General features: G+C 33.1%; 1 protein-coding gene and 1 non-coding gene across 2 annotated transcripts; one reads left to right on the forward strand and one right to left on the reverse strand.

Moving 5' to 3' along the window:
- Positions 1-3445: 3445 nt before the first annotated feature.
- On the reverse strand, positions 3446-4938 carry LOC141716071 (exopolygalacturonase-like). The gene is made up of 4 exons (XM_074518760.1): positions 4783-4938; positions 4403-4705; positions 3785-4309; positions 3446-3673 (listed from the first exon to the last, which is right to left on the reverse strand). The coding sequence occupies exons 1-4, from the start codon at positions 4936-4938 to the stop codon at positions 3446-3448; spliced, it is 1212 nt and encodes a 403-aa protein (XP_074374861.1).
- Positions 4939-23717: 18779 nt separating this feature from the next.
- LOC141683269 (small nucleolar RNA R71) lies at positions 23718-23824 on the forward strand. The gene has a single exon (XR_012560209.1). It is a non-coding gene; the product is annotated as a small nucleolar RNA R71 (small nucleolar RNA).
- The last annotated feature ends 357 nt before the right edge of the window (positions 23825-24181 follow it).

Raw genomic sequence — 24181 nt, forward strand, 5'->3', positions numbered from 1 at the left:
TTTGCCATATTTTTTTAATTTAAGTTGTTTTTTAGCTTTAAGAAATAGTTTTTAAATATATAATTTACTATGAATTTTATTTAAATGGGTGCCTCAAATATATTAAAAAATTAATATATTTCGGATATAATTTATATATTAAATATAAAAATCAAACCTTTATAAATACATATATCATGGGGAATTTTTTATGCCCCCGTAATGTCCTAGGGATAGCTTTGGTTCCTTACCCATGTGCCGTTGTACATTTTTTTTATTCATCATTCGGGTTAATTAATGAACTAAACCGGATAGTTATATGAGTGAAAAGGCAACGTGAGTAACCTATTTTTAGTAACTTTTTTTAGTAGTAATGAGAACAAAAATACTACAAAATACGAGTTACCTATATCTAATGAGAATTGATAGGAAAGGAAAAGAAGTTACACAATTTTTTTTAATACAAAATTATTTTTTATACCAAAAAATTACTAAAAGTAAATACAACTTTAAAATACTAGTCAAATCAACAATTACTTCTAACATTAATTTTTTTTAAAATGTTTGCAACATCACTCACATGTCTTGACACATGCAGGTGATAGTACTAGAAAAAAAAATATTTTTTAGTAAAATTAAAACTCGAATATGAGACTAACACTAGTTAGATATATTTTAAGTCAAATTACTCCTTGATTATTAAAACTATCAGTTGGTAACCCGTGCGAAGGACGGGTCGAGATTAAAAATAATATCAAGTTATTATTTGTATATAATTAAATCTCATAATAATTTATGCGAAATACAAATTAAAATAAATAAATAAATACTGTTAAGTTATGTAATTAAAAAAAATTAAATAAGCGTACTTATAAAATTTCACCATATAATTCTTTTTGACTAATATAGCTTATAAATCTAGTTATGATTCTAGTTATGCACCTAATTATTTTACTTGTTATATTGATCTAACATGTTAACTTTTACTAACACGATTATTTAAAAGTAAATCGATGCTCGGATAGATACTAATAAATAAAAGCTAATGTGAAAACAAAGTGTATAGAGAGTACAAGTCAATTCGTTTTAGTTGAGATTTAATTATATAAATTTTTAAAAATAGTTATATAATTTTTCTAATGAGTACCAAGCTTTGCTAGTTTTATAATGTTCTCATAGAACATGGTTTCGCTTATTAATATAGATTGATGATAACACTTGCGAAACAGATTAAAATATTGAATTAGTATTTGTTGTGCGAAAACGGATAGAAATTAATATATTAATATGAAATATTAAATTGGTACTTGTAAAGGATAATCACGTAGTTAAAAGGAATCGAATAATATATAAAAATTTTCATAATAATTCTAGTTGTGCATTATTTTACTTATTATAGAAATCTAAATGTTAGTTTTATTTATGTGAAAAGAATTGTTTATAATCCGATAAACGAAATATTTGTTATTTTAGATAATTTAATATTATTTGATAATTATCTTATAATTAGCTTTTTCAATATAATATATTTAATATTTTTTAATTACTAATAAAAAAATATTTTTTTTGAATTAAAAGTAAATAGAAGATTACATGAACACTAACAAATAGAAAACAAAGTTTACAGATAATAGAAGTCAATTTGTATTACGTGAGTACCAAAATTTGATACTTTTGTACTTATGTATTGCAATAAAACATGATTTCGCTTATTAATAAAGAGTATATATTTTAATTATCCTATGAACCAAATATTTTTTATTTTAGATAATTTTATATTAATTAATTATTTATAAAAAAAGTATTTTTAAATTTAAAGTAAAAGTAGCTTGTATAAACATTAACTAATAAAAACAAAATCTAGATAGAATAGAATTCAATTTGCGTTAGGTTAATACCAAAATTTAATATTTCGGTACTTTGATATTTTTGTGCACCAATAAAACATATGAATTAAGACGATCCAACTTTATCAATATTTTTTTAAAAGTATTTGAATGTGTTAAAAAATTTACAAAAAAATTTAATGTTAAAATTCAGTAGTCAGTTTTGATAGTACATCTACCAAGTGTAAGATTAGAGATTTTCAAAAATTTCGAAACCCGAAATTCGATCCGGAAAAAACCAGAAAAGTTCGATCCGGAAAAAGCCCAGCCCAGTTTGGCCCGGCCCGCGGGCTTTAAATATGCCTCTTTTTTTTCGAAAATCCGACCCGGTCCGAAACCCGAAAAATTTGGATAAAAACCTGGATAAAAGCCCGGATCAAAAAAAGCCCAGATAAAATCCCGGTTCGCCCCGGATAAAAGCAAGATTCAAAAACAAATTTTTTATATAAAATTTGAAAATATATAATACTTTTTATAATTTTAAAAAAAATATATTATAATATTAGAATCAATTAAGATATATATGATTATTTGCCGATTAATTTCGTTAAAGTTTTCTGTTTTTTCATCAAATTAAAAGGTATTAAAGATAATTACTAAATTAGTTGTAATTATAAACGAATTATATTATTATAAATTGCAAATGATATCCTATTTAAATTTATAATTTTAGATTATATAGTCTGACTATACAGAATGTATGAATAAGACAGTCTAGTGCATCAAGAATGCATACAAATTAATAACAACTAACAAGTTTTTGTTTGACACTAATAAATAGCTGACCATACTGGATTTTGGACAATACAAATTGTTGTACATAATTATATTATTATAATTATATATATATTATATTAAAAATTAATTATTTATTTCGGTGTCTAAACTACACTCTTTGATATATTAAGATATTATTTTCTCGGGTATTTAAACTACTCAAAATTCGATTTATAAAATATAAAAATAATATTTAATATATAAATAAAAAACTCAAATAAAGCCCGATTCTATCCGATCCGGCCAAGCCCGTGGGCCTAAAACAGACATTATATTTCTTACGAAGGCCGGCCCGATCCGTTTCAAAAAATCGAATTTTTTAAAGTCCGGATAAAACCCGGCCTGATAAACTTTTCGTGCATCTCTACCTAAGATCGTCCACAAATATTTTTTTACAAAAAATAAATCAATAATCAATCGGATACCAAATACTAAAAAAGTGAAATGTACTATCAAATCATTAGATTGATTTTTGAAAGTCAAACCAGATGCTATTATTTACAAATTCCATTCCATTGGTCATTTTGCTTTTAGCATTACTCAATCAGCTCCGTCAGTAAGACAATAACCCAGGAAAACACTCCAATTAAAAAAGGTCTCAGAACATGAACACTTGCAAAATTCAATTTTTATTATTTCAAACTAAAGCAAGAACAACTGCAAGATCTCAATAACTGCATTGACATACCATTTTCAGAATTTCAAACTAAGCTGAAGAATCAACAAGAAAAATAAATATGTAAAGACTCTTCCATATACTACTACTAAAACTACCAATGATAAACTTAATGGGCAGGACTTGATTAAAAACAACCAGAAGGATGCTCTTGACCAAAGGATTGACCATGGACATTCAAACACTCTGATTTTGCTACTCCTTCTCTTCCATTGTAGGCCAGATTTATATTTTGGAGCTTGAACTCAGAACAAGGCACTTTGCTGCTACATTGGATATTTACGGCTACTGGTGTACTTGATTGTCCCCATATGTTTACGAATGTCACATTCTTTATTTGAATTGAGGATTGTGCCTGTCATACATAATCGAAATGTGATTAACATTTGTTTACAAATTAGATGGATATCTGATAATGGTGAGTGACATAAACAGGTTTTAACAGGGAAATATATTGTAGATTTACCTGGTTGTTACAACTGTGACTGGGGCAATAATGTTGATCGATGATAATAGGATTATCAGCATTCTCCATGTGTATATCTTCGAACAAAAAATCACTGACCAAGCCAGGGTCAGACGGTGCCCATGTTTTGATCCTCAAGCCATTTTCAGTACCTCTGAGAGTACAATTTTTAACATGCAATCCGGTAACACCCACGCTCTTTCCATCTCCAACACTCTGTCCAAGGCTCCCCACACTAATGCCATGGCCAGGTCCGCAGGCAACATTAAAAACTTCCACATTTTGATTTCCGTTAAGCATGGATACACAATCGTCACCACAAGCAATGTTGCAGTCCTGGACTTTTATGTCCTGAGATTCGGCTATATTTATCCCATCAGTATTTGGACTGTTCTCTGGAGCTGTAATTTTGACTCCGCTAATCATCACTTGTTGGCTTCTATATAACTTCAAGTGAACACTTTTGCTGTTGATCATATTCAAGTTGGCAATCTTTGAGTTTTTGACAAAATTGAATCCCATCGACTATAAGAAATGACAAGGAATAATCAATTGAATGTTGACATACAAATCAGTTCGTATCAAGAAAAAGAAATAAATTTTATCGCATTCACTTACTATAGGAAGAGGGTTACAGACTCTGCCGTTATGCTTGCAATCGTCTCTACTCCAAACAGCAGCACCTTGACCATCCACAGTACCACTTCCTTCAACCAGCAACCAATCAACGTGTTTAAAACTAATCCAATATTGCACAGAAATGTCAGTAGAAGCCTTAAGATCACCAACGATCCTCACAACAATGGAACCTTTGCACGGTCCCGTAAACTCTACAGGATTAAGCTGGTATATCCCCTTAGGTATAATCATCACACTATTGCCATTCCATTGGCATGCATCTCCCCATGCTCTCAAAAATTGCTGTAAAAATGAATAAAAAAATGACATATAACCGTCATGCACCATGTAAAGAAGAACTAACAGTAAAGATTAATTACCTTCGAGTTATCATCCTTTCCATTAGCCACAGCACCGTATGCTGTAACATCGAAAAACTTGGCATTGGAGCCTCTTTGTGCAGTACAAGAGCTAATCAACGTAAATACGATGAGTTGCGAAAATGTAACAAGAATTGCCATTGATGATGCAGACATTTCTTTCACCTCCAACTCTTTGTTTTTTTTTCAAGAAGGTGATACAAGTATCTATTTATATAGGATTCTGAGCTAGAGCTAGTCACCAATTAAGGTGGTGATGAGGATTTCGTTTGATTTTAGTGCAAATTTAAAGTTTTGATTAATTGATGATCATATCAATTAACACAATCATTGATTTGTTTCTGATTTCATATATAGAAAAGAAATTTGAAAATTTATATAATTGATTTGCCGCCAATACTAGTCTTGCAATAGATTTCGACTAGATTAAAGGAAAGAATCTTGGTCTGTTATCATCTCACTATAATCTGCATGAAATGAACATTCTCTCTATATTTTAAAAAATATACTCTCTCCGTCTCTCCGTCCCAATTTATCTGTCCAGTTTGATTTTTGGACGTAGTTTAAGGTGACCGCATAGTTCCGTTGATTATTTTTCAATTTTTTTAGTGAATAAATATTCAAATCTTAATTTTTATTCACAAAAAAAAAATTTGAAAAATAATAAACGGAACTATACGGTCAATGCATTTTAAATTACGTGCAAAAGTTAAACTTGACGGACAAATTTGGACGGAGAGAATATATAATTGTTCACTTCACCCAAAAGAGTTTGTGGAAAGCTATTTTTACAAGGTGATAAAATGAAGCATTATCATACAAAACAGTAATCGTGCATATAAAAAACAAAACAAAATAGAAATAAAAATCAAAGTGCTTTCTCTGATCTAAAATCTAACTCACACAAAGAACATTAATAATAATATAAAATACAACGTAAGAAATCGGTGCGTAATATCATTTTCGTCATTATGATTTATACATCAATTTTGGTAAGATTAAAATATAAATTCGGCGCATATGACATTGGTTATAAATTGAATATCTGTATTTGTTTGTAAATAAGATTGCACATATTAGTAAATTGATAATTGATAATATATTCAGTAGCCCAAAACCGCCGATAAACTAATAGCAAAAACGAAACGGGCCGAGATAAAATTACTATCCTACTCAAAATCCTACCTTATGACTACGCACTTACCCGGGGCCGTAAATAAACCCAACCGAAATGAGCCCAGCTGACCTGAATTTTTAAATATTTATGTATGAGGTCATTATAAATATATTAAAATTGAACTCGAATATTTATCGAGTCAATTTTTTTGTTGACTAATATATTAAAATATATTAGTTATTCGCGAACATGTTTAATTACAAACAGTTCACGGATTATAGTTTAACGAACAAGTCATGAATATAGTTTACGAACTTCGATCACAAACAACTTAGTTAATAAACTTGTTCTCACGATTCCGAATTTTTGCATGAGTTTCACTTACTTTTTTTATTAATTAATAATAAAAAAATGAAACATTAATTTTAAAACCCTAACAATCAAACAAGTTAATTTGAATATTTACTATTTTGATTTTGATTAAAATACGTTACTTCTATTTAAAATAATGATATAGAAATCTTAACCGAATACATAACTAAAAGTAAGATAAATAATTATATTTTTACTATATAGCGTGTACTATAATTTAAATTATATCAATACAAAAAAATTATTAATTTATTAATAAATAAAATACTTAAATAATTAGTAATTTGATTTGTAGATAAATATGTGCACAATTATTCAGCAAATATTGTATAATAAGTGTGTGTGGCTTACGAGCATATGTAATTAATAATTTATAGACTTATTGGCGACCTATATCAATGAGCATGTTAAAGATCATTACTCACGAAACTATTCACGAACATTGTAATCGAACTTCTTTATGAACTTTTCAGACAAATTATATTGTGTTATAGTTCATGTCATATACGAATTGAACTTCAAAATTGCGTTCATATTCGACTTGTTTATAAATTAACTCAAATTCGAGCCAAACTTATTCCTAGTCAAACACCGAACTGTTTCTGAGCATATCGATTCATTTACTTTTCTTCACGTAATACCCGACAAAGATACACATCGATCTGTACACTCTTTAACCTCGTGTTCAGATCCTAATTTAATAATTTAAACTTTAGTAAATTTACTAACTACCTAATAAAATTATTCAATTACACTGTTTCAACAAGATTATGGTAATATGAGGATTTTAAAAAATTGTCGGTATAATTATACAAAAAAAGTTGACCAACTCGATAAAAAATTATACAAATTTTAAAAATTAACCAATAAATCACAAATTCGCGTCTTAATATATTAATTTCAATTTTTGAAGTATTGTACTCAAATTTAGCTCATTTATGAACCGAAACTCAAAATTGTGTTCATATTTGACTCGTTTATTAATTGAATCGAACATTAGTCAAACTTTTTTCGACCAGAAGATCGAGATGTTTGTGAGCGTCTCAATTCATTTACAGTTAATGCCTGACAGATATACACATACATACATCCATACACTTTTTAACCTCGGCAGATGTACACATACATACATTATCCGTAAACTCTTAAACTCATTTTTCGATCAAGATTTAATATTTTAAATTTTAGTAATTTTATTAACTAAGTAACGAAATTATTGAATATCACTTTTTCAACGAGATTATGGTAATATGATGATTTTTCAAAAATTTGTCGGTATATCATCCAAAATTTTTAACCGACTCGATAAAAAATTATTCAAAATTTGAAAGTTCACCTATAAATCACAAATTGTTATGTCGACATATTAATTTCAACCAGCATGATAGACCGTGTAAAGCACGAGCCCATTTAATTTAATTTTTTACTTTTTTGCAAATGTTATAATAAGGTCGGTTCATTTTTCATATTATTCAACTTCATGTTTCACGATTTAATAATAAGGTCGATTGTTAGCAGTAGTTCAATCGAAATTTTCTACCCAAAAATATTAATTAGTTTATTAATTAATGTATATTGATATTTCCAAAACACGTACATTCTTCATTTTAATGTTTGGAAGATTGTAATGACATATTTCAGAAGTCTTGTAAAACACAAGTTGCATTCTTATTTTTGTAATCAATATTTTTATATATATTATAAGAAGTTATGTATATTACCATTACATGATAATAAATGTATATTTTAAATATTACCGTATAAGAATTGTAAATTAGGTGCACGACTAATTAGTTTATACTATCTTCTACGCCATATTAATTGAAAATTATATTTTGTAAATTTTATTTATTCCCCTATAATATATAAAAATAATTTTCGATAAGTTTATCATACTGAATTTTTAAGTACGAGAAAAATTGTTTTTCAAAAAATCTTACTAAATTTTTTTTTAAGAAATTAGATATAACATCGACACTTTCTATGTAATTGAGGTTATTTTAATTAAGGAACTAAAATATATTCTATAGCTTATAAATTTTAATATATATCACATATATTAATTATAAATTATGAAATTGTATACACACGTACACAAATGAGAATTCACCTTAAAATTAGGATCAGGACACATCTACGTCTCTTATTTCCAACTATTTAAAATCTTAGCCACCACAATTTTAAAATATCTACCATCACTTTTAAGAATTTTCATAAGTTATATCTACTCCGACTTATTTTAATGGTCTTCTCATTTCTCGACATTTCGGATACTCTCCGACTACACTCCTGTTATCGTATTATATTTAAACCTGCTCCATATATATGCATATTATTTTTTTTACTTAACTATATCTCTTTCATCCTTTAATAATTTCTTAATTGTTCTTCATTCCTCTCACAGAATGTATTTCATTCATCTCTAGTAGCCTTTCGTTGAACTATCATAATTTAATTCTTTTGAAAGTGCTGTGATAATGACTGGGATGACGAATATAATAGCAATATATGTGATGATATATAAGACAATTTACTCGTAAATCTATGATATCTCTACCAATTTCGATTGATATTATTGAATCTCAAGATTTTAATTTTTTTTGAATATGTGTTAATTTTTTATAAATTGTATTAAAAAATTTGTTGGTCATGGTGGATGCAATTTTGTAATTTTGTAATAAGTGGTAATACTTGATTAGAAATAATCATATTTATGATATATATAACAATGATCCTTACACTTTTAACCACACATAATGTCGATAAATATAACTATTGACAACTCATCAAGTGAAGCACTCGCTCTCTTTATATACTAAAGCACGGTTAGTGCCATAATATAACAATTAAAATAGGCGATATGATGCAAGTGTATTTTATATAAAATTTAATATGTGATTCTTGTAAGTTATTCTTCGTCTAACTTGAATTTTAGTTATTACATATTTATATCCTTTATATAATATATACAAATTTAATTATTAAAAAAGAATTTTAAAATTAATACATTAAAGGAGCTACCTAGAAATGTAGTTAATAATTTTAAGAAAGTCATTATGTGTTGTGTTGCTACAATGGTTGTAGATGTGATATTAAGTCTATTTAAGTGCTTGAGGTCTTGGGTTCAATTCCAATCAAAAGCTTCTATTTTTTTATTATAATAAAGTAAAAGGGGCATATAAGTAATTTACTAAATAGGGTAAAACCCCATGTTCACATATAATAGATATAATTGATTTTCAAAATATATAATCATGTTTTTTCGAAGTTAACAATGCATCAATATATACGTGACAGTCCATTTTTTCCAAAACCTTTCAAATAGGTTTGATTTTGATTTGGTTTAATTCAAACAAAAATCTACATATTTCGGTTAGAATTCGATATCTGTCCCGAAATAAAAACTGAGCGAACGTACTACGTAAAACATTAGGTTTGGATTCGATGTCTAAATTTCTAAAACCAAGTCGGACATTTAAAACAGTCTAAGGGTGTATTTGGCATTGCTCTTGTAAATACCAACATTAGTTTTTCGCTGAAAAACAGTTAAAAAATAGTTTGGTAAAATTAAAAAAATGTTTTCCTGAAAAGTGTTTTTGACATAAAAACTGCTGTTAAAAAAATTAAGCCCCCCATGGTTATCGTAAAAGCTGCTTTTCAGCTTTTGCGGAAAGCAAATGCTGATTTCACCATCAAATCCCATCAAAAACATTATTTTTGTAACTTTTTACATCAAAACATACACAAATTAAAAATATTACCAAACAGTCATCTGATTTTTTAACATTTTTTGAACCAGTACTTTTTCTAATAGCACAACAACTTTTAACAGTTATCCCAAACAGAGCCAAACCAAGCCGTGCTAAGTCCTAATTCCTAACCATGTTGGCTGAATTTGTTTACATTTAAATTTACTTTTGACTTTAGATAAATATATTTACGTAAAGAATATCCTTTTAATAATACATTGATTATTTTTTATTTAATACAAGTGAAAATAAATTATACAATTCATAAAAGCATATTTAAGGATATTATTGTAATATTTAAACATTTGAAAAAAATTAGTTATTAAACATTGCTTATATATTTCAAACATTTGCTCACTTTTTTATTATATTAGTTTATTAGTAAACTTTATACAAGTAATATAAATTTGGTTAATACTAAAAGAAATCATATATTTTTTCCGGTAAAATATTTTAATATGTACACTTGACATTACATTATATAATTATATATATAATTATATGTATACTATAAATATCAAATTATAAATATTTTATATACATGTACACTTGCCAGGGTTAAAGCAGGAGAGTGCATCATAGTTAAGTTTTGGAGAGAATTGACGTGGATTTAATATAGATGATGGTCTTTTATTCAATATATCTAGCGTGCTGATTTCTTGTCATCTAAAAATTTACCTAACAGGTGTGTGCGTTGAAGTAGTCCTTTTTTTTACATATTTGGTATAATTTCAATTTTTTTTTTCTTACCACCTAGATATTATAACTAATAGGTGCATCCCGTTGGAGATTCTCTTAGCCGATGTTAAAAGTAAGTTTTACATCAGTTTATCGAGAAGTGATGTTTGTCTATTTTATAGACATCAATCATCAATATACTTATATAACGAAGAAGAGGGGGAACGTTTATGTGACGTCTCTCATATCGTCTCATTCTATTTTCCGAATTTTCTAAATTTTTTGAGTTAATAAATATCAAAAACAACAATTACCATAGATTCTCATAAATATATTATCATCATTCGTAAAATTCTCCTAAAATTTCTAAAATATCTTTCATTAAGATTTTTAAAATCTATTTACCATCATAATATTCTTCTAAAACTCCTACTTTCTTTTTAAATAAATTTACCATCTTATATTTTTCTAATATTTTTAATAACATTTCTTCTCTTTTTCCTACATTGTTTTTTTAACTTTTGGCTTATGAAATATTACAAAGAAAAGTATCTATAAGTATATTTTTTTAAAATCATTATATTATATTATACTTTTGTAAAGAAGAATACGAGGGCGGTGATGTGTCGCCTCTCATGTCGTTCCAATTTATTGTAGTAATTTTCTCAAAATTTTATATTCTTAAATAGAAAAAAACAATTATATTGATTATTTACTAATAAATAATATAATTTTATGATATTAAATTTGTGAATCACAGAAAGATCCTTCCACGTCGCACTTTTTGCGTCAGCTGAATATAGAACCGACGCTTAAACACTCTTCAAGCGTCGATTTTAACTTTAACCGATGCCTTAACGCATTTGTGCATTATCTGTTGCGTCGGTCTTTTATACAACCGAAGCTTTTGACAATCCGTAGCGTCGGGTTTTAAAACGCCGATGCCTAAAACTCTATATAGCGTCGGTCTTTATAATGCCGATGCTGTAACTTCTACGTACATCATCGGCATTTAAAATGCCGACGCTGTATGTTTGGTTTAAAGCGCTGGCTTGTAAATGGCAACGCTTTAGATTTGTTTTAAAGCGTTGTCTTCTGAATGCCGACGCTTTAGGGTTTGTTTTAGTGTCGGTATTGAAATGCCGACGCTATAGGTTGTGATATTTTTAAGTATAATTATAAATATAAAATAAAATTAATAAAATTGTGGATGGGAAATGATTAAATTCATTAAAAAATAGCAGGAAATTAAATATCTATGATATACTAAACTCTAAATTTTTTTAAAATATAAAAGAAATTAAATAAAATAATTTATAATTACAAAAAAATTGATATTTCACTGAACAATTCTAACAATAAATTAACTAATTAATTTAAATGTTAATATTTAGTAGATTTGAAATGTTATTTTTCAATTTTTGAAAATTAATTGAAATTTTAATTCTATATAAATAAACTCACAGGTGTTAACAATCAGTGGATAGTGCAATAATGCAAATACTCCCTCGGGTCCATAATACATGTCTTTTTTGAAAAAATCTTCCATAATATTTTTTTAGACATGAATCAAAATTTTCATCTTTACCTACATTAATTATATTATATATTGATTTAAAAAAAAATACAAAATTACTACTAAACGAGTATAATATACAAAAAAATATTGATATTTATCGAATAAGCAAAATAAATAACAATAATGATAATTAATCATATAATTGTAGATAATAGATATGTACAAGTATTGTGTGATTATTAAGCTCCGAGGGAGTATTTTTTTAAAAATAATTTGAAAAACAAAAATCGAAAATAACTAACTAATTATTACAAAGAAACTAATAAATAATATTTATAAAAGGATTGTCGTATCTATCTATACAATTATATTAAAAACGAAACAATAAAAGTTTGGTTGGTAGTCAGTGTGGTCATATTTATTATATTTAAAATAAAATACATATGTGCATATTATATTCGAAGTAGAAAACAATTTAAAATAGAACACATATGTGCATATTTTATTTGAAATAGAAAATAATTTTTTATTTGAAATAGGAAACAATTTAAAATAGAACACATATATGCATATTATATTTGAAATAGAAAACAATTTTTGTTTGAAATAGAAAACAATTAAAAACTTTTTATATACAATTTAAATTAGAACAAAAATAATACCACAGGAGACTCAAAAACACAACCACCTATAAAGACACAACCACCCACAGAGACACGAAATCGAACACTATTCCGCGGCGAAAGAGATGGTCACTCATCAAAAATCGAACGACTTTCAGGTAAATTTACACCACAGAGTTGTATGTATCTACATATAGAAGAAATTTAAACCACAGAGTTGTATGTATCTACATATACAATTTGATTGCAAACTGTTTGATAAAGGTCTCATAAGAAAAAAATTCTGAATTTAAGATCCAAGGAAGTAAATTGGTATGTGTCTTGGTGTATATTATTGGTATATTAGTTTTAAATAGGAAAAAAACTGAACTAAAGATTTAAGCAAGTGTCTTTGTAAATAACTAAGGAGTTTATTGGTATATTATATGCATGTTTGTACCGTGAAGTTCTTAGAATCTTGGCACTTGCTGGACTTAGCATCATAATCGTGGTTATATGTTCCGGTTATCCAAGTTACAAACTTTATATATTTCTTTATATTGACAATTTGCTACAACATCATAATCGTGGTTATATGTTCCAGTTATCCAAGTTACAAACTTTTATATTTCTTTGTATTTATAATTTATTGTGTTCATAGGTTAATATGAAAAATATAAAAAGTTTAAATAACCGTTTATAATCTGAGTCATTGGCATTTTTCATGTCAAAAGCTTGCTTGCCGTGTTCCTGTTCTAATATACATTAAAGCATAAAGTCTAAATTTAGTCTAACAAAAATGATATTAATAAATGTTTCCTTGTCTTTTGTATATTGTTTAGAAATCTAAAATGGATCGCCATACATGGATGTACAAAATACCACGTATATCACAAGAGTATGTTGATGGAGTTGACAAGTTCATTGAATGTGCGGAGCTAAATGTAAAGAAAAAAATGGAATTAGGAAAAGAAGACATGATCACATGTCCATGTCGTGATTGTTTTAATTTAAAAAAGTATCCCAGTGCTATGACAGTGCGTGATCATCTATTTCGTCGTGGTTTCATGAATGATTATACTAAGTGAATTTGGCATGGAGAAGGAATACATTATGAAAATATAAATAAACCTGATGATGATTATGGAAGTAATAGAGATAGTATTCCTATCAATAAAGAAGATGATGAGAAAAATGATATGGTTGATGAGATGATCCACAATGTTGAAGATCTTCTAATGCACCAACCGAAAGTTCTTGAGAACTTGGTTGATGATTCCAAAAAACTTCTCTATCCAGGGTGCACTGATCGGTTTACTAGGTTATCAACAACGTTGAAATTATGTAAGCTCAAAGTAAAGAACGGATGGAGTGATAAGAGTTTCACGGAAATGGTAAAACTTCTATCAGACATGCTTCCTCCAAATAACGAGCTTCCCACTTCCACCTATGAGGCAAAGAAGATACTGTCTCCGATGAGTATGAATGTAAAAAAGATACATACATGTCCTAATGATTGTGTGCTGTTTTGAAATGAACATGAACATCTGTACACATGTCCAAAGTGCGGAGCCTCTAGGTACAAGCGGGAGGGAAGTAATTCTTCTACTAGTCACAAGAAGAAGCCTCCTGTGAAGGTTTTACGGTATTTTCCCATAGTGGAACGATGTAAACGCATGTTTATAAATGTCAACGATGCAAAGCTTATGAGGTGGCACATGGAAGGAAGAAAATCAAATGGGATGCTCCGACACCCTGCTGACTCTCTGTTAGTCGCTAAACACGCGCTAATAATACACGCAAGTATACGAGTTCATAAGTAGTATATAATCTTTTCTAGTTCCTTCCCACAGAGACTGTATAGGTTAACTAATTAATTCACGCACTTAAGCAACAATGTATGGTTATTATTCAATGCTAAGACGATAACAAATTGAGATTGTTTATAACTAATACTTACGCTAACTATTTTAACTACGAGAATAAGATTGACTGAATTAATATATATGACAACATGGGGTTCTAACTTCATTAGATACTTTATTCAATAGCCTTATTGTTCTCAACCTTAACATGCAATGGTGATGACACTAATCAGACAACACGAAACTGATAAACGCCAACTTTCGTTGCACGAGTACCATACTACCAGACATCCACAAAAGAGATAGAAGCTGAATAGACACCAATTATATTGAGACCCTATATGTCTATAAAATTTGACAACATAATGGTTTAAGCACAAGTTATCTATCTTGATTACATAGGGAAAGTAAGATGGTTAAAATTACCTACAATTCATGCATATTAAATACATGAACCTATGCTAGCATGGCAAGTTCTAAATCCTTAAATTCACTTTCTCTTCATTAAGAATTAACACACTATCTTATAAGTTCGCGACGCTCATAAGACGAATACGCACAACCAATACTAGGATATCATACAATCACCACATGCTAAGGCATTAAACAATTTAACTTAATAAATCCATAAATAAATCCGCTAGAACCCCAAGATAACGACTAGCCCATAATCGGACTCATCATCAACGTGGATTTCAATGAAAGCATGGTATATCAAACGTAGTCTTTATAACGAATAATTAAAACCAAGTACAAACAAGAGTTTAGGTTCAACAAAACAAGAAACAAGCATCCAAGATTACAACTCAAAACAAAGATTCACAAGAATAAACTAGATCGTCTTCGCCTTTGTTGAATTGTGCTATATATCTCTTGCCGTCTTCTCCTTGTGCTCTGGTAAGTCTTTTTATTAAAAAACGATCTTGAGTTATCAATATATAGCAGTCCAATCAACCCAGGAGTCCAGAAAACAGAATTGTAATAGAATCAGGATTTTATTATCCCGACACGGTGCGGGCGCGCTGGCTTTCTGTACTTCGGCGTGGTCACGCGCTTGTTCAGCGCGGGCGCGCTGGGCTTCTACCAGAAATAACTTCTTTTCTTTTTCTTTATCCTGCAGCTTCGAGCCGGCTTTCACCGAGCTTTTATTCCAACACCACCTAGACACCATATTAGCACCAAAACAATGCTAATTCACCTGATTCATAGATTAATGCCTGAAATGCAAAAACACTAGAAAACACGTTAAAACACTTAACAACTTGAGTACAAATGCACCAATCCAAAGCTTATTAGAGCATTATAGAGTGTCATAAATGCTACTCAACATACCCCCAAACTTGAATCGATGCTTGTCCTCAAACATAAACAGACTCAAAGAACAAGACATAAAAATGCATGAATGCAACTACTATGAATGCAACGATCCCCATAGAGTAACTAAACCAATCAATAAGCAATATCTCAGCAAATGCAATTATTCGCATAAAGATCAACCAAATTTCACAAATCAACCTACAAACCAGAGACGTGCGTATGTGCAAATGCTTACAGATATACTATCGCCACTAGATCAACAATCATGACTCACTACTTATCAAGACAATCGCAAGTTTATAAACAGAATAAAAGCTAAACTCAAAATAACTTATAACACTTCAATTCTTATATCAGAGTTTTTATGGATTCATGCTTTTATTCATAATAACACAACACAAGTATGCTTATTTGATCGTGCAATGAGTGAGGTCCACAAAAGACTTATACAATAGTACCCATGTAGCGAGTGTTAGGTTAGCGGATCCCAGACTATAAAAGCCTTAGGTCACTAGGCACAAAGTCCCCTAAGAACTTAATAACTCGAGTACTAAAGAGCCCACTCGTGATCAATTATACATAACTCTTATTCTTTTTTTTTCTCTTTTTTTACTAATTTGTGAATGAGTGCGTTTGGCTCCATCTCATTCAACCCTAGACTACTCATATAAATATGAGCCGGCTACTAGCCATTTGACACCTAGCCATACAACTAGCAATGAAATCCAATTTTCTTTAATTTTTTAAATATCCATGTCTTTTATTATTAAGAGAATATCCTAAATTCTTGATATAAGCAAGCGATTAAACCTCGACAATCAAACAAATCATGACTATGATCTAGCACTCTAGCAACCTATAAGACTTAGTGAAATACAAGTGTCTCTAGCATGCAAATCAACTCGATAAGACTCAACATCACTAAATACGACATCACTACACTAGTATCAATATCACAAGTCAATCGGAAAAATTATCTAAGGGATCATGTTATACTGTAAATGTATGAAACTACATGAACAAAATATCATAAAACTACCAAAAATAAAATAAATAAAAATAAAAAAACTACATGGCAAAATATGCAACTATATGAACTAAACTATCATGAACATGCAACTATATGAGACTCACACAAACTATATTCCTTCAACTACTACCCCCAAACTTAAAATATTCACTGTCCTCAGTGAAGGTAATAATAAGGAATCAGGCATACCTACTGTGAATCAGAATCCTCACCCTTAACGGGCGGAGTGTCAGGCATGTCCGGAGGCGGATACACAGATTCCTCACCAAATACTGGCCACTGGATGTCAACACCGGTGGCTCTGAAAGCTGTCCCAAGTGCCTGGGCGAGATCGTGTGCAAACCGACTGTGGATGTTGTGCATCGCATCCATCCTCCTCGCGAGACGCCTAAACTGGGTCGAACTCAAACCAGCTCCCATCCCTGCTCCTGCTGCTGCTGCGATGAACCAACCTCCTCTCTATACTGAGCTCTCCAAGCTGCTCGGCGGGCATGCTGAGAACCTCCTGTAGTAGAAGCCTCCGTGGGCACACCACATGGCAGATGAGCATATGAATAACCAAGCCCCTTATGATCGGGCATCCCTCCATACCACTCCTGCATGCTCTACAACGTAGAACTATCAATAGGAGCACTGGGAAGCTGAAGCTGCGTATGTGCTGGCCAATGAACACCAACTGCCATGCACAACTTCGTCACAACTGACGCATACGAAATAGCACCTGTAGTACCTCCCATCAAGAATCTCAGAATCCCCTGATATATCAACATCCCCAAGTCAATATAATCACCCTGCAGAATCCCCCACAACAGACGAGCACGCTCCACAGTAATCTCATGCACATGCGAAAATGGCATGATGTTAGCACAAATAAAAGAGTTCCAAGCTCGTGCAAACCTGTTCATGCATGACGCAGGGAACATGGAGTAATCAGTAGTGCCCCTCTTGAACTTCCAATGAGTCTCAGGAACACAGAGAGTAGCAACGATGAGATCCAAATCAAAGTCCTCCGGAGTCTTATTATTCCACGTGTCCTGACCCACCTTCCACACGGGCTGCTCAATCACCGCCCTGATAGCATCAATAATGTACTCTACAGTCCTCCTCCTCACCACCGTGAACCCATTCTTCTCTGCCTTGGCGCTTGCATAGAACTCCCGCACAACACTCATGGGCACAACAGCGGGCGCCTCACAAAAAAAAACCCAACCCATCTCAAGAATCATCTCTAACAGCTTACCATCCTTCCCTAATGGCAGAAAACCGCGCTCCTTAGCAATAGGCTTCGAGAGAAGCCTAGTGTACTCCTCCTCAGCCTCAGAAGTAGAAAACCTGGGCCTCACACCACCCGCAGATGAAGAGTCGGTGGTGCTGCTTCCAACTTGTGTTCTTTTTCTCTTGGGTGCCATCAGTTTTGAAGAAGAAAGAATAAAAGCTTAAGTGTTTAGAGAGAATTTGTGTTTGAGAGTTTGTGAATTGGTGAAGGAGTTGTGTGTAAGTGTATGTATTTATAGGTGGAGAGGTATGAATTCTATAAGGAATAGAAGTGAGAATTGATTATGGGAATCGTGGGAATAATGGAATTGATTAGGAGAGGGAATTATGGGATGTGGAAGAGTAAAAATTGGGTTGAAATTGATTTTTGGTTAAAAATCCCAATTTTCTCTTAAAATTGTCATTTTTATTTTTTTCGAACAGGGACCCGGTGCGGCCGCGCGCTAGGATAGCGCGAGTGCGCTCACTCTCTGGAAAACCGGAGTGGCCGCGCGCTTGGATATCACGGGCGCGCTTGGTTACTGGAAAAATGGCGCGGCCGCGCTCTTGGGCGCGCGGCCGCGCCCAGCTTCTGTAGTTGGCCCTGAAATTTTTTTCTTGCTTCTTCTACCTACTAATGTACAACAAACTTGGGTTGCCTCCCAAGAAGCGCTTCTTTTACGTCGCTAGCTCGACGTAGAATCTCGAGATTAAATGGACAATAGAAGGGCACTAACCATTTCGCGGCTTGCCGTGTCACCATAGTAGTGCTTCAACCTCTGACCATTTACGTTGAATGCTTGGCCCGGATCATTCTCAAAAATATCTACCGCTCTATGTGGAAACATAATTTTGACAATAAACGGCCCTGACCATCTTGACTTCAATTTTCCAGGAGAAAGACGGAGACGAGAGTTGAACAAAAGAACTTGTTGCCCCGACATAAAGACTTGGTCACTAAACCCCGATCGTGCCACCTCTTGACTTTCTCCTTATACATTTTGTTGTTCTCATAAGCTTGAAGTCGAAACTCGTCGAGTTCATTCAATTGAAGCATCTTCTTCTTTCCAGCTGCATCCAAGTCAAGATTCAATTTCTTCAAAGCCCAATAAGCTTTGTGTTCGAGCTCCACAAGCAAATAACACCCCTTACCATAAACCAACTGAAACGGCGACATTCCCAATGGAGTCTTATATGCTATTTTATATGCCCAAATAGCTTCATCAAGCTTCAAAGACCAATCTTTCCTTGATGGACACACAACCTTCTAAAATGCGCTTAATCTCTCTGTTAGATACCTCAGCTTGACCATTCGTCTGAGGATGATAAGCTGTAGCAATGCGATGATTCACATTATACCTTTTCATCATAAAAGTGAACTTGTGATTGCAAAAATGCAACCCCTCATCACTGATTATGACTCTTGGAGTTCCAAACCTTGTGAATATCTGCTTGTGAGGAAAATTAAGTACCACTTTCGCATCGTTCGTTGGCAACGCCTTAACTTCAACCCATTTCGACATGTAATCAACCGCCAACAAGATATACTGATTGTTACAAGATGAGACAAATGGCCCCATGAAGTCAATTCCCCAAACATCGAAGACCTCAACCTCGAGAAGCACATTAAGAGGCATCTCATCCCTATTAGACATATTACCCACACGTTGACATCGATCACATTTCAAAATGAACTGATGAGCATCTTTAAATAAGGTTGGCCAAAAGAAGCCTACTTGAAGAACACGAGATGCTGTCTTTTCTCTCCCATAATGTCCTCCATAAGCCGTTGAGTGGCAATCTCGCAAGATCCCCCCCCGTTTCGCTGTAAGGAATACATCTCCTGATGATTTGGTCATCTCTTTGTCGAAAAAGAAATGGCTCATCCCACATATACCACTTCACTTCATGAAGAAACTTTTTCCTTTGAGCGTAGGATAAGTCGGGAGGCATGATATTACTCACAAGGTAGTTCACAATGTCTGCAAACCACGGTTCTTCTTCTTGCACTCCAAACAGCTGCTCGTCGGGAAAAGACTCATTTATCAATGTCTTATCCAATGAAGTAGCATTGGATTCTCTAAACGTGAGAGATAATCAGCGACTTGATTTTCAGTTCCTTTTCTATCCTTGATCTGTAGTTCAAATTCTTGGAGAAAAAGAACCCATCTAATCAATCTAGGCTTCGAGTCCTTCTTTGAGACGATATATCGAATTGCGGCATGATCAGTGAAAACTGTCACCTTAGTCCCAAGTAGATAAGATCGAAATTTCTCAAAACCATAGACAATCGCCAAAAGTTCTTTCTCCGTAGTAGTATAATTCAGTTGGGCACCATTTAAGGTCTTACTAGCATAGTAGACCACATGAAATATGTTATTCTTCCTCTGCCCAAGAACTGCTCCAACTGTATAGTCACTTGCATCACACATCATCTCAAAAGGTTCTTTCCAATCAGGTGCAGTTATGACCGGTTCCGTGATTAAACTCTTTTTAAATGTCTCAAAAGCTGCAAGGCACTCGTCATCAAACTTGAAAGGAACATCTTTCTCTAACAAACTGCACAAAGGCTTTGAAATCTTGGAGAAGTCTTTGATGAAACGCCTGTAGAAACCACATGACCAAGAAAACTGTGAATTCTCTTAACAGAAATAGGTGGGGGAAGATTCTCAATGACCCCCACCTTGGCCTTATCCACCTCAAGACCCTTACTAGAAACTTTGTGCCCGAGAATAATGCCTTGTCGTACCATAAAGTGACATTTCTCCTAATTGAGAACCGGATTGGTCTCAACACACCTCTTAAGAACGTGTCCAAGATTTTGCAAGCAATCATCGAAAGAATCAACAAAGATTGAGAAGTCATCCATGAACACCTCTACATTCTGGCCAATCATGTTAGAAAAGATAGCCATCATACATCTCTGAAATGTGGCTGTTGAACCACACAGACCAAAAAGAAACTCGTCTGAAGGCGAACGTACCAAATGGACAAGTGAAGGTAGTTTTCTCCTGATCTTTTGGAGTGATACAAATTTGATTGTAACCCGAATAGCCATCCAGAAGACAATAGTACTCATGACCGGCCAACCTGTCGAGCATCTAATCAATGAAGGGCAAAGGGAAGTGATCCTTCCTATTGGCTTTGTTCAGCTTTCTGTAGTCCATGCAAACTCTCCACCCCGTGATTGTCCTTGTAGGAATAAGCTCATTCTTCTCATTTGCTACCACAGTAATTCCACCTTTCTTCGGCACACATTGAACCGGGCTTACCCATGAACTATCAGAAATAGGGTAGATGATCCCTGCATCTAGCCACTTAAGAATTTCCTTCTTCACTACTTCCTTCATAATATGATTAAGTCTTCTTTGCTGCTCGACCGTAGGCTTGCTACCTTCCTTTAACAGAATTTTATGCATGCAATAAGAAGGGCTGATTCCCTTAATGTCTTCTATAGTCCATCCAATTGCCGATTTGAACTCTCTCAGAATCCTCAAAAGCTTTTCCTCGTCACTACTTGAAAGGTTAGATGCAATAATAACAGGCAGAGTAGATACATCACCTAAAAACGCATACCTCAAATGCTCAGGTAAAGGCTTAAGCTCAAGAGTGAGAGCTTCCTCAATAGAAGGCTTGAGGCGTTTTGGAGATTTGTTCAATTCCTCCATTGCAAGAGATTCAAAAGGCATATAAATCTTCCTTTTCCAAGGAGAAACATTCAAATATTACAATTGTTCTTCCCCTTCATCATCTTCACTATCTGAATTCCCCAACAAGGCTTTCTCTAAGGCATCGGACCTTAGCAATTGATCAAGTTCCGATGTTACCACCGAGTCGACCAACTCCATTTTTAAGCACTCCTTATTATCAGTAGGGAATTTCATAGCATTGAACATATTAAAAGTGACATCCTGATCCAGAACTCGCATAATGAGCTCACCCTTCTGCACATCTATTAAGGTGCGGCCTGTCACCAGAAAAGGTCTTCCCAAGATTATGGGAATATTCTTATCCTCCTCGAAATCAAGAATTACAAAATCAGCAGGGAAGATGAGTTTATCAACCTTGACTAAGACATCCTCCATGATACCTCACGGATATATAATAGAACGGTCGGCCAACTGCAAGGTCATATAAGTCGGTTTGGGATCAGGTAAGTCCAACTGCTTGAAGATTGACAAGGGCATCAAATTAATGCTAGCTCCCAAATCACATAAGCATCTGTCAAAAGACACTTTTCCAATAGTGCACAGAATAGTAAAGCTTCCTGGATCTTTAAGCTTCGGAGGCACTTCTGTTGCAGCACAACACTGCATTCCTCCGTGAGAGCGACTGTCTCTAAATCATCTAGCTTCACCTTCCGAGAAAGAATACCTTTCATAAACTTTGCATAAATAGGCATCTGCTCAAGAGCCTCGGCAAAAGGTATGTTGATATGAAGTTTCTTGAACACCTCCAGAAACTTCTCGAATTGCTTGTCTAGCTTTTTCTTCTGTAGCCGCTTGGGAAAAGGTGGTGGAGGATAGATCTGTTTCTCCCATGTATTACCCTCAGGCGGAGTGTGCTCAATAGTAGTTTTCCTTGGTTCCACATCTTTCTCATATTGCTCGATCTCTTTCTCAGCCTCAGCTTCTACAGTCAACTCTTGAGTTTGTTCGGGATTCGCAACCTTTCCATACCTTAAAGTGATTGCCTTTACCTGTTCTTTAGCTTCTTTCCTTCCTGGCACTTCAGTGTCACTAGATAGTGTACCGGGCTGATGATTTAGCAAGGCATTGACAATTTGCCCAATTTGATTTTCCAAGGTCTTTATAGAAACAGCTTGACTTTTGCACATAAGCTTCAACTCCTATAATTCAGATTTTTCATTAGCTTGTTACAACTGGAGTTGCTGTCTAGGTGCATACCGTGGTTGCTAAAAACCAGGAGGGTTATACTGCTTAGCTGGGTATTGCTGATAAGGGTGTTGAACCGCATTCTGAGCATTGTTCCAACTGAAATTGGGATGATTGTAGTTGTTGGGATGATAGGTGGATGGCACTGGTTGCTGCGATCGCTGGAAGTTGCTCACGAACTGAGCTGATTCACTAGAAATTACGCACTGATCAGTATCATGGGCACCATCACATAGCTCATAGACAGTAGCGATTTGATTAACTCCATAATTAGCCAAAGTGTCCACCTTCATCGTCAAAGCCTTAAGTTGAGCAGCGATAGCAGTTACTGCGTCCAACTCCAGAATTCCTGCAACTTTCCCTTGTATTAGTCTCTGGGAAGGATTCTGGTACTCATTAGCAGCCATCAGTTCAATAAGTTGATAAGCTTCATCGTAGCTTTTAGCCCACAGGGCTCCTCCTAATGCTGCATCAAGCATGGGTCTAGACGTAGCACCCAATCTATTGTAGAAATAGTTGATAATCATCCAATCAGGCATGCCATGGTGTGGGAACTTCCTTAGCATCTCCTTATATCGATCCCAAGCCTCACACAGAGATTCTCCTGTTTGCTGAGCAAACTGGGTAAGAGCATTCGTGATTACAGCAGTCTTCGCCATGTGGAAGAATTTAGTTAAAAACTTTTACACGAGATCCTCCCAAGTGGTGATAGATCCTGCTGGCAGAGAGTGTAACCAACACTTATCCTTGTCCCTCAGGGAGAATGGGAAAAGGCGTAACTTGATAGCATCTTCGGTCTCATCATTGAATTTGAAAGTGTCGCAGATCTCGATGAAATCACTGATGTGCATGTTGGGGTCTTTAGTAGGAGAATTCCCAAACTGAACTGAGTTCTGTATCATCTGAATCGTGCTTGACTTGATCTCAAAAGTTTTAGCCCTGATGGCTGGTCTGATGATGCTTGACTGAATGTCATTAATCTTAGGCTGAGAGTAGTCCAT

The sequence above is a fragment of the Apium graveolens genome, chromosome 1 (genome assembly GCF_009905375.1).
Source record: "Apium graveolens cultivar Ventura chromosome 1, ASM990537v1, whole genome shotgun sequence".
Lineage (NCBI taxonomy): Eukaryota > Viridiplantae > Streptophyta > Magnoliopsida > Apiales > Apiaceae > Apium > Apium graveolens.

Coding starts and splice junctions, on each gene's coding strand:
- LOC141716071 (XM_074518760.1), bottom strand. CDS start 4,938: ATGTCTGCATCATCAATGGCAATTCTTGTTACATTTTCGCAACTCATC. Junction 4,310..4,402: donor TCTGTAACCCTCTTCCTATA/GTAAGTGAATGC, acceptor CATTTCTTATAG/TCGATGGGATTCAATTTTGT. Junction 3,674..3,784: donor GTCACAGTTGTAACAACCAG/GTAAATCTACAA, acceptor TATGTATGACAG/GCACAATCCTCAATTCAAAT.